The sequence below is a fragment of the Lethenteron reissneri genome, chromosome 40 (assembly GCF_015708825.2).
Source record: "Lethenteron reissneri isolate LAM-NWPU_2019-01 chromosome 40, ASM1570882v1, whole genome shotgun sequence".
NCBI lineage: Eukaryota > Metazoa > Chordata > Hyperoartia > Petromyzontiformes > Petromyzontidae > Lethenteron > Lethenteron reissneri.
The window spans coordinates 11,699,065-11,710,124 of NC_083818.1; the positions used below are offsets into that span (position 1 = coordinate 11,699,065).

Sequence of the window (11,060 nt, forward strand, 5' to 3'; positions counted from 1 at the left end):
TCAACACCACTCCGCTTGCTGCTGCGTTCCCACGATCACTTAGAAGCAGGTCGGGACGGGTCGGGCCGGACTGATCCGGTACTCGAGACCAGCTCCTTTCAACTGGGTCATTTCAACTGGCCCCCCTGTCCGCTGATTAGATTACACGATTACACGATGCAAAAAAAAACTAAACAAATTCGTCAATAACACTGTGGTCTTAAAATAGATGTATATAATGGCCGACGTTTCGGCCATTGGACCTTCTTCGTGAGAAGGGTTATTGCCCAAACGTCGCATGTAGTTTTAATGTCAAATGAGTATTTTTTTCTCTCCTTAATACCTGCTCGCTAACAGCACTTTGCCCGACAGTCTGGCAGCCCATACGCGTGATCTTTCCGTGTGTGTGTGTGTACGTTTATATACTTTACTGCGGGCCTTAACACCACGGCTCGCTCGGGTAAAGTTTACCCACGCTGCCCCCTGGGGATGTTGACACCTCCACACCTGGCGACTCGCACGGGCTAATGTGCAACACCATCATCATCATCATGAGCCACGATCAATCTCTTGCTGGTGAAGATCCACGAACGGCTCTCATGGTCGGGTCCGATTCGTGGGCATCGCACCGCGCTGTGAACCCGACGACCTGAGGTCGATCTCAGGCCACGGATGACATCGGTGGCGTTTGACGTTTCAACAGCCTCTGAGCCACCACACTGAAACGCGTGGTGAAGTATGGGCAGGCACACCGAAGACCTTCATCCAGAAAAATGGTTGTAAATTAGTAGTATGTGAAGTGTAACTATACTTCCCATTCTCGATCCAATGCATAGGCGCGTGTAGGCATTGCATTAATAGATGTTTTATCGTGTTGGTGAATGTAGTGACTTCTAGCTGGCTGCAAGGCGTTACGGGAACGTATCGGCATACAATCGATCATACTTACACCCTCCGGCTGTTACGATGTCATTTCCCACTGATGTTAATTAGCCGTGGCCGGGAATCGAACTCAGGTCGCCGGGTTCATAACGCAGTGCGCTCACTATCCACTAAACCATACTCGACTGCAACCATCATCACAGATCTTCACACAATAGTGTGATGCTTGTGGCTGTGACGATGTCGTGACTATAATAGCCACCGTGCGCTCCAAGTTGATGCGGCTAGAAACGTGTGTGGCCATGTGTTTAAGTGTTCAAATCCCCAGCGCGCTAATCACTGCGCCACCGCTCCCACCCCCCGTTCACGATGCTGTTGCCGCTGTGTGACGGGTCACTTAATTGTTGGTTGTGTTTGAGACCAAAAGGCAGCAGGCGTGTGTAGGTGTTGAGTGCGTGTGTTTGTGTGTAGGGGATTGAGTTTGTGTGTTTGGGGAAAGGAGTTTGTGTTTGGGCAGTGCGAAGTGAAATTGTCCAGAGTGGCATCCCCAACGCGGCCGTGTTTACACAAAAACCATCGCTGGCCCCACATCTCAATCACCGCACGACCTCCCCCCGACTCCACCCCCCCCCCCCCCCGACTCAGGCAGGAACATCGCGGGTGGCACCCACCCACATATGCCGGGAGGTGGACTTTATAAGCCAGCGGTGCCAATTCCACGTTCCTATGACAAGGGACTGTGATTTTGCTGCGTTGCGTATGCTACCACATCAAACAGGCAGCGATGATGAAGAATAAAGGACGCCGGAGGAGATGGGCAGCCCGTGGTGTGTGGAGGTGCTCGATTGACGACAGCCTGTGGCCAAAGTAGCACGGAAATTCTTCCCGATCTCGTCAGACCGCGGAAGCTGAGCAGGATTGTTGAGGCTGGACAACGACCTGGATGGACAACAGCCAGGCACAGGCCGAGTTGGGAGGCCACTGTGCATAACAGGCGCTATCGGCTACCTGCTGCCGAGGGGCTACGCTACGAGCAGCATCACAGCAACATCCACTATTGTACCGTTCTTCTATGCTCCCACGGCGAGGTTTCCCTGCCTTCACCAGCCCGCATTGACCAGCGTGGTGAAGTATGGTCACGTGCTCCCCGCCCCTCCCCCATGCCCCGCGTGACGCCCCAGCCGTGTGCTGCACGTGTGCAGGTCGTTGTTTTAGCCACAAAGTGGTACTCGATTTAGAGACCCCACCCCCCCGTAAGGATGATGATTATGATGATTATTAACGAATCCAAGTCAACGAGGGTCGCGTGAACCCATCCTGTCTCCTTGTCTCCACGGCCGATAAAGTAACGAGCACCACCCGGTGATGAGCAGCTGGTCGTTTAATTGGACGTACTTGCCCTCGTCCCAGGTAATGTGGAATCATCTACGACTTGCTGCTTACGAACGCCAATGGGAACGCGCTCTGCGGAGTCGCCACGTTTGAGCCACCGGGACACTTTCCCCCTCGACACTGGCGTCATGCGACTTGGGGAGGTCGCGACATGCATCAGATGGAGAGGGATCTGTGCCAGTCCAGTGGGTAGAGGAGGAGGGAGTGGAGGGGGGAAAGGATGCGAGTGAGTTGGAAGAAAAGAAGAGCGACACGCCGTTATAGATATATAAAATGTGTTCTTTTTTATTAACTCCCATCACCGTGTCGAGATGATGATGGTGTCATATAGCAGCAGAGGCTCTTTTTTTTTGGTAAAAAAAAAATGTTTCACCGCCCTACAAGGGCGAATATCGGCACGCGTTGACGACACGCGCTCACTGCCGTCACAATGATGTACATCTTCGCGCATACGACATATATTAGGCATAATTTAAAACAACAACGAGAGTGAAACGTATTGACAGCGACCACGCTATGTACAAAAACCGCGCTGAGAGGCACGCGCGCGGCTCTCTTTCACCAAACGAATCGCGTTGGGCTTCGAACGTCGAAGACGCCGACGAGGAGTATTGTGAAGAAGGCACAATTCGCGTTGCGTTCGCAGGGAGACGCGCGTGGCAGTGATAAGTTTGAGGCGAGGCCCGCAGTGCGTGTGGACACCACGGGGGCCGGAGAGGCACGGCGTGGTTTGATTTTCATTGCAAACGTCTGGAAGGAGAATTGAACAACAACAAAACCCCGTGGCCCAAGCAGCGATCGATCATTTGAGGGCCTCACGTGGGCACAAACTCTGGCTTGTTGTGACCCACGTGGCATAGATTTTGTCTCCACGAGTTTCATCTCTGGCCCCATGAGAGGAGGATGGGTGGTGGGAAGGGTGGGGGTTGGGTCCATCTATCACCAGGGCCTCCACACGGCTGCGGAGGCCCTGTGCACCGGCTGGAGGGGCTGGCCGTGCCGCGCTTGTCCCCGCACGACTGGGCTTATGGAGGTGGAACCCAGAAGGGGGGGCGAGCCCGGCTTGACGGGGGGGCTGCTGGGTGGAGAATGCTGCTGCTGCTGCTGTCCCTCGACACCGCCCGCAAAAAGCGGCACCATCACGGGCCCCGGCTGCTGGGGGAACCCGGCGCCGCACTGCGCGCCCTTGGCCATGATGAAGGCGAAGGGCCCCTCCGCCGTGTGGATGACCTGCACGCCAGCGGCCCCGTACGCGGCCAGGCGAGCGCTCAAACTCAAGGCGCCGCCGGAGGAGTTCGTGGCGGAGGACACGGATGTGTTGGTGGAGGAGGAGGAGGATGAGACGGGCAGCGCGGCTCCGTGGAGGGCGAGGGGCGACAGCGCTGGGGGGTTCCCCGACGCGGCGAGGGGGGAAGGGGAGACCCCCCCACCGGTCCCGGAGGGGATGCCCGCCATGGAGTCGGCGAGGTGCGCCAAGAGGCGCGTCCGCACCGCGGCGTGGACCCCCTCGCTGGTGGACAGGAACCGCGTCACCTCGTTCACGCACTCGCTGTAGCCCGCGCGGTAACGGCCCAGCACGCCCGGGTCTGCTGCGCACAGGGCGGCTGTTGGGTGGTCGGGGGGGGGGGAGAGACGGGAGAGGGAGTTGAGTGTCACGCTGCTTGAACTGCTACGCGGGAATCACGCGCGCGATTCTGTGTTTTTTTAAGTCGACTTCGTGCACCACAACTTTAGGAACTTAAGTTGATTTTTTGGCGAAACTACAACATGCGCGCTACAAGATATCTGCCGGAGGATAGATGTATTTACACAGTAGCAGTAGTAAAATAGCAATGTATTGTTCTGTAGAATGAATATACCGCGAGCGGAGTGTGTGTGTGGCATGAGTGGTCGCGGTTGCGCAGCACATGAATGTTACGTTACTCACCGCTCATTTGGAGTCTCTGCAGACTTCTCAAATGTTTCACCGTCATCTCGAGGATGTCCGCTTTCTCCAGCTTCGAGTGTCGGGAGCTCTGTTGGGAGAGGAGGCACATCGTTAGGTGAGACGCGCGCTCGGCAGAACGTTGTGAGCGAGTGGGCGATTGTTTAAATAAAGTTATTTGTTTTGTTGAACAATCCAGTCGCGGTGCGGAACTCACGTCTTTCTTGAGAGCTTCCAGGATGAGGGCTTTGAGCTGATTGAGGCTGTCGTTAATTCGAGCCCTCCTCCTCTTCTCCATCACCGGCTTGGTCGACTGCAATGGCAAAGAGTTGGCGAAAGCAGTCGTTAAAGCAGCAGTCAGTGACAATGAAAGCGAAGTCAAGGCGCGTGTTCAATGCGTAACAGTTGAGTCTGCTCTCTGTATATCCTCACCCAAAATATGAGTGCACAATTAACGAAGCCATTCCCTATCATCGTAATCATCATTATTGCAATATTCAATCCACTGCTAATCACCCTTCGGTAATGAATGAAAGCAAAAGCTCAGCTGATGATTTAACTGAACGCCCTATAAGCTGCTAGCTCGTCATGTTGTTTTTTAAACCCAAATCGCACACTCAGCAACGCAGGTCGGCTCCCACGTAACCTGACGCCACGCGGCAGCCCGTAGCTATCATCATTCCCGTCGCTGGTCATCACCTTGCGATGCTCGCTCGCCGACTTGGGCTTGTCTGGGGGCGCCGCCGCCGCGTTGCAAGCGGTCGACGCGGCCACGGGAGACGAGGCATTCTTGTCGAGAGTGTCCACGGGCATGGCGATGATGCTGCTGCTGCTGCCGAAGGGTCTTCACGCCGAGTCGGTGACCAGAGAAAGGCAGCTACGCGAGCAGCGCGCGGTCGGTGCGGCGGTGGTGGTGGGAGCCCTGCGCGTGTTGTGGGTCACAACAGCCTCGTGGCTCGCCTTTTATAGGGGGCGAGACGCGTGTGGCTGGGTAGGGGGGTGGTGGCTGGGGGGGAGGGTGAAGGAGGAGGTGGGTGGGTGGGTGGTTTGTGGAGTGGGGGGAGGAAGGTTTATGATTCTTGGCCGAGTTTGCTGATGGTGGCGGCGGGGAGGAGGAGGGAGGTGGTAAGGTGGAGTGGGGGGTAGGGATGCCCGCAGTAGTGGTGGTGATGATGATGATGGCTGTGGTGGCGGGGCCGGCTCGGGGCGAGGCGTGTGCGCGACCGTGCGCTGCGCGCGCGCGTGCGTAGGGAGCAAGGGGGTGCGCGCGCGTGCGCGTGTGTGTGTAGGGAGGGGTGCGCGTGCGCGTGTGTGTGTGGAAGGAGGGTGCGCGCGTGTGTGCGGGGTGTTGGGGGTAGGGGAGGGAGCGGGCTTTACATTCCTGGGCCGTCTGTGAAACTCCGCGCGACTGCTTTCCCACACTCGGGTCGGCCAATGGGCGCGCGTGCCACGGATGAGTCACCCCTGCAGGCACGCGCGGCCGACGTTTGGGAAAGGAGGGAGATGAGGGGGGTGGGGGTAGGGGATGATTGGGGGGTCGCGGGGTGGGGGATGTTTGAGGGCTCGTGATGATGATGATGGGAGTTGGTGTGGAGAGATGTCGCGGGTGGCTTTTGGGTTAAAACCTGGGGACGTGGATGGATGGAGATACGGGTTCGCTGCTACTGGCGTGGTTTGTGATGATGGCGCTGCTGCTGATGATGATGATGGTGGTGGCGGTGGTGGAGGGATGGTGTAATGGTTCTGCTGACGCTGGTCTTTGTGGCGATGGGAACAATGCAGTTGATGATGACTGCTGTTGATTACGGTAGTAATGTGAATTATAATGACCATGATGACTCATTAACAACACTGGCGATGGGATCGTGGCGATGACGATTCGTTGTGCTGCTGATGTGGCAACGGTGGTAGCTTGGTGGGAAAAGTTGTGGGGATTTTTTTTGTTATTTAAAACCAAGCACCAGCATCACCACGCGCGTCTCCACACGCACATCTCGAATTACGCGCATTATTAGCTGCTCTCTACACTTCAACGAATGCCTCCGCTACATTATTATCGCATGCCCGAGGCAATTAATACGAAGCAGACCTGAATACAATTCCCTCTGGGGCAAAACCTCCGCAGCCAACACCTTTAGACGTTTTTTTTTTAACAAGACATCGCGAGCAGGAAGGATCCTTCGGGTGACCTGTTCAGATAAAACCATCACTCGCCACCGATTCCAAAGCCTGGACCAGGAATTGAACTCGGGCATGCGGGTTCACAGCGCCAAGTGGCACCCCCCTGCCCCGTGTGTCGATCACGGCGCGTGGGAAGAGACCTCGCCTCGTGTCTCTGCCGAGGGTGCCGGGGCAGCTGTGGCACAGGAGTCGTCGTCACACGAGGGGGGTGGGGAGGGGGGGGACTAAACTTAAACTATGAAGCTCTCAGAAGCGAGCTGGCAGCAACGTGATAGCTCGACGAAGTGGCTTATCACGTTGGAAATGTAGAGCGACCGAAATACTCTGAACGCGTGTTTCTAAATGTGGAGGGGAAGACCGGAGGACCCGGAGGAAACCCCACGCTACGACGGGGAGAGAGAGACGCGCACACTCCAAATATACAGCAGCAGGCGTCAGGGTTGGGATCGAATCCCCGACCTCTTGTGTACCAGGCGAGGTAGTTAACATCTCCTCGCCACCGCGGCTCCCACTCGCAGTCCAGATACAACTCGGAAGTCACGCGCCTACTTGCTGTACTGGACTGCCTACTGTTGTTGTTGTTAAGCTGTTACGTTTGTTTACAAGCAGTTAGGCGATGCTGCTGCTGCTGCGTTGGCAGTGGTGCGCACAAGAGGGTGTCTGGCCTGACCCCCTGAGTGTGACCTGCTCGTTGACGCTCTGCAGCTACATCAGTCGCCGTGCGCAGGGAGAAGTTGACAACCCACAACTCCAATAGACTCGTCGGCAACAGCACGCGCGTGTGGCCAGAAGACGACGTTTCGGTAAATGGCCCTTCTTGATGTGTTGTATTACTACTGTACTCTGAGTTTTCACAGTCACCGCCGGTCATTCTTAATCCGCGGTTGGATGGCCACGCTAATAGGCGTCACGGTGGACTTTTCATGGCTGAATTTGACGACAATAACAACAAATAAAATACGTAAATCCAGTCGCGGGAAGTGTGAAGCCACCGGCGGGGAAGAGGAGCGGAGTTGCTCGGAGTGCGGGGAGCGCAGTGGTACGGTCATAGTGATGTCCTTTCACAACGCGACGCTGCAGTCGGATGTTGGAGGGTTATTGGAATGGAGTGGTTGGGAGGGGGAGTGAGAGATGGTGGGCGAGAGGGAGTGAGAGATGGAGTGAGAGATGGAGTGAGAGAGTGAGTGAGAGGGGAGGGAGTGAGAGAGTGAGTGAAGGGTGGGGTGAGTGAGTGAGAGATGGAGTGAGAGAGTGAGTGAGTGAGTGAGAGGGGAGGGAGTGAGAGAGTGAGTGAAGGGTGGGGTGAGTGAGTGAGAGATGGAGTGAGAGAGTGAGTGAAGGGTGGGGTGAGTGAGAGGGGGGGGAGTGAGAAAAGGAGTGAGTGAGTGAGTGAGAGATGGAGTGAGAGAGTGAGAGATGGAGTGAGAGAGTGAGTGAAGGGTGGGGTGAGTGAGAGGGGGGGGAGTGAGAGATGGAGTGAGAGAGTGAGTGAGAGGGGAGGGAGTGAGAGAGTGAGTGAAGGGTGGGGTGAGTGAGTGAGAGATGGAGTGAGAGAGTGAGTGAAGGGTGGGGTGAGTGAGTGAGAGATGGAGTGAGAGAGTGAGTGAAGGGTGGGGTGAGTGAGAGGGGGGGGAGTGAGAGATGGAGTGAGAGAGTGAGAGATGGAGTGAGAGAGTGAGAGAGGGAGTGAAGGGTGGGGTGAGTGAGTGAGAGGGGGGGGATGGAGTGAGAGGGGAGGGAGTGTGGGAGTGCGTGTCCGATCGGGGTAATTTTAGGGGGTGGTGGTGGTGGTGGGGGTGGTGGGGGTCGTGGGGGTTGCGTGGGGCGGGGCTCGCGACTTGGCGCGCGGCGCGGGGCGCTGCGCGTGCTGGGCGCGCGCGCGCGGGAAAAGGGGGAGAGGGAGGAGAGTGTGGCGCGTGTGTGTGTCACTGTGTGTGTGTCACTGTGTGTGTGTGTGTCTAGTGTGTGTGTCACTTGTGTGTGTGTGTGTCACTGTGTGTGTGTGTCACTGTGTGTGTCACATGTGTGTGTGTCTATAGTGTGTGTGTGTCTATAGTGTGTGTGTGTCACTGTGTGTGTGTCACTGTGTGTGTCACTGTGTGTGTGTCACTGTGTGTGTGTGTCACTGTATGTGTGTGTGTCACTGTGTGTGTGTCACATGTGTGTGTGTCTATAGTGTGTGTGTCTATAGTGTGTGTGTCACTTGTGTGTGTGTCACTGTGTGTGTCACTGTGTGTGTGTGTGTCACTGTGTGTGTCACTGTGTGTGTGTGTGTGTCACTGTGTGTGTGTGTGTGTCACTGTGTGTGTGTCACTGTGTGTGTGTGTCACTGTATGTGTGTGTGTCACTGTGTGTGTGTCACATGTGTGTGTGTCTATAGTGTGTGTGTGTCACTTGTGTGTGTGTCACTGTGTGTGTGTCTATAGTGTGTGTGTACTGTGTGTGTCTCCAGTGAGTGTCTGAGTGTAGTGATTTTGTACGTGTCGAGTGAGTGTACTTAGTGTGTGTGTCACTATCATACGATATCGAGAGTGTGTGCGTGTGTGTGTGTGTTTTGTATGTGTCTGTGTGTGTTGTACGTGTGTGTGTGTTTTGTACACGTGTGTCTGTGTGTGTGTGTTGTACGTGTGTGTATGTTGTACGTGTGTGTGTTTTGTATGTGTATGTGTTGTACGTGTGTGTGTGTTTTGTACACGTGTGTTTGTGTGTGTGTGTTGTACGTGTGTGTGTGTTGTACGTGTCTGTGTGTGTGTTTGTTGTACGTGTGTGTGTGTTTTGTATGTGTGTGTGTTGTACGTGTCTGTGTGTGTGTTTTGTACACGTGTGTTTGTGTGTGTTGTACGTGTGTGTGTGTTGTACGTGTGTGTGCTTTGTATGTGCATGTGTGTGGTACGTGTCTGTGTGTGTGTTTTGTATGTGTATGTGTTGTACGTGTCTGTGTGTGTGTTTTGTACACGTGTGTTTGTGTGTGTCGTACGTGTGTGTGTGTTGTACGTGTGTGTGCTTTGTATGTGCATGTGTGTGGTACGTGTCTGTGTGTGTGTGTTTTGTATGTGTGTGTGTTGTATGTGTCTGTGTGTGTGTGTGTTGTACACGTGTGTTTGTGTGTGTGCGCCTTACGAACCCAGCGACCCTGATTTCGATTCCCGCCCGCGGCTAACACGCGCGGCGAATCTCTGAACCCGCGCTGGGCGTCTCCTAGGTCGACTCAACCTTCAATAAATTATCTAGTGCTGTGCGTAAACATTAGCATCGGGGAGACAAAGGCGGTTTTCTGCCCCCCCCCCCCCCCACGTGCATTGTGTGCCCCCCTCCTTAGGAGGTGCTCGCAAACAGCAGCAGCAGCACTCGCCCCAACAGCCTGGACATCCCTCGTCAGCACCCCGGGGGGGCTCTTTGTCATGCGGCACCTTGTGGTCATCACAAGGACCCGGGACTCCCCTAGGTCGACTCGGCATCAAATTAGTAGTTGGTGCGGTGCGTAAACATCGTCACTGGGGAGACAAAGGCGGCCGTGCGTGCTGATGGTCACACACCCCCCTCGAGTGCCGTTCCTTCCTGCATAGATGCTCGCTAACAGCACTTGCCCGAACAGCCTGTTAAGGCTATACGGGGGATCTTTGTATTTGCTTTTGTAAGCGCCCCAACCACCCACTTCACTCACCCCTCCCCCTATCCCACACTTCCCTTCCCCTCCCCACATCCCCCCCCCCCACCAAGTCCCCCCCCCCCCTTTCTCCCGTACCCCCCCCCCTCAAGTTCCCCCTCCCCACATTACCCCCCTTCCCCCCCCCTTTATCCCCCCTCCCCACATTACCCCCCACGAAGCGTCACCACCAACACCCCAGCAAACTTCGTGTGTAGGAGTGCAAATTATTGTAAACAATGCTGCCCGACACACACACACACACGTGCGTACTGATTGTATTTGGTACAAAACGTAAACTCTTCGAGTCTATTTCTTAGTAAAGCAACACGCCCATTACGGTGGTTTTAATCTGTCTTGGTGGCCACGAGCCATCGGTGGGAATTCCACATTCCTATGGCGGGGGACAGTCCTTAACTAGGTCGCCTATGTGGTGTGTAGTTGGGTTGTCGGTCTATTGGTAGGGCTCCTGAAGGTTGAAGCCGTGAGTTAGTTTCGTGGTCAGGGTCGAATGAACCCTCTCGGCGTCGTGATGGCTGTGATCATCGTATGACAAAATGTAACCTTATGTGGGTATGTGGGTATACTTGGGCTGTTTTTATATATAGTATAAATTGATTATCTTTCATTTAATTTTATTTTTATTTTCTTGTTTTATTTAATTTAAATTTATGAATGAGGCCCTGACTGGTGAGCATTTTAAATTTCGTTGTACTGGTGACAATGACAATAAACGATCTATCTATCTATCTACTCACCACGGCTGTCGCGGGGAGGGCATTGATTGCTACGTGAGTCAAACTCCACGGGAGGCGAATGGCCTCCTGGCTCGCTGACGACGGGGGTCATGAATGAGGCGGCGGCGTGGTCGCAGTGGGTGGAGACGACTCGTGCCTCGCGGCGAGAAACACCACGGTTCGACATCCTGACTGGGGCACCCTTCCAAGTGGAGTCAGTGTGTTCCTTCTCTCTCCCTGCCCTGCACGAGTTGGCTTCGCCTTCTCCAGTTTTCCGTCCATAGCTACACAACTCAACGGAGACAGTAATCGGTGTTGG

The 11,060-nt window shown here is 55.0% G+C and overlaps 1 protein-coding gene across 1 annotated transcript; it reads right to left on the reverse strand.

Annotated features, from left to right (window-relative positions):
• Window positions 1-2,511: 2,511 nt before the first annotated feature.
• On the reverse strand, window positions 2,512-5,126 carry LOC133352468 (transcription factor HES-1-B-like). Its single transcript, XM_061568125.1, has 4 exons — window positions 4,877-5,126; window positions 4,395-4,490; window positions 4,181-4,268; window positions 2,512-3,857 (listed from the first exon to the last, which is right to left on the reverse strand). The coding sequence occupies exons 1-4, from the start codon at window positions 4,988-4,990 to the stop codon at window positions 3,193-3,195; spliced, it is 963 nt and encodes a 320-aa protein (XP_061424109.1). The 5' UTR covers window positions 4,991-5,126; the 3' UTR covers window positions 2,512-3,192.
• Between the last annotated feature and the right edge of the window lie 5,934 nt (window positions 5,127-11,060).

What these genes read in the sequence shown, in the direction of transcription:
- LOC133352468 (XM_061568125.1), bottom strand. Translation starts at nt 4,990, where the DNA reads ATGCCCGTGGACACTCTCGACAAGAATGCCTCGTCTCCCGTGGCCGCG. An exon ending in CGGCGAGCGAGCATCGCAAG is followed by an intron (nt 4,491 to 4,876) that starts GTGATGACCAGC and finishes TTGCCATTGCAG; the next exon opens with TCGACCAAGCCGGTGATGGA. An exon ending in TGGAAGCTCTCAAGAAAGAC is followed by an intron (nt 4,269 to 4,394) that starts GTGAGTTCCGCA and finishes CTCTCCCAACAG; the next exon opens with AGCTCCCGACACTCGAAGCT.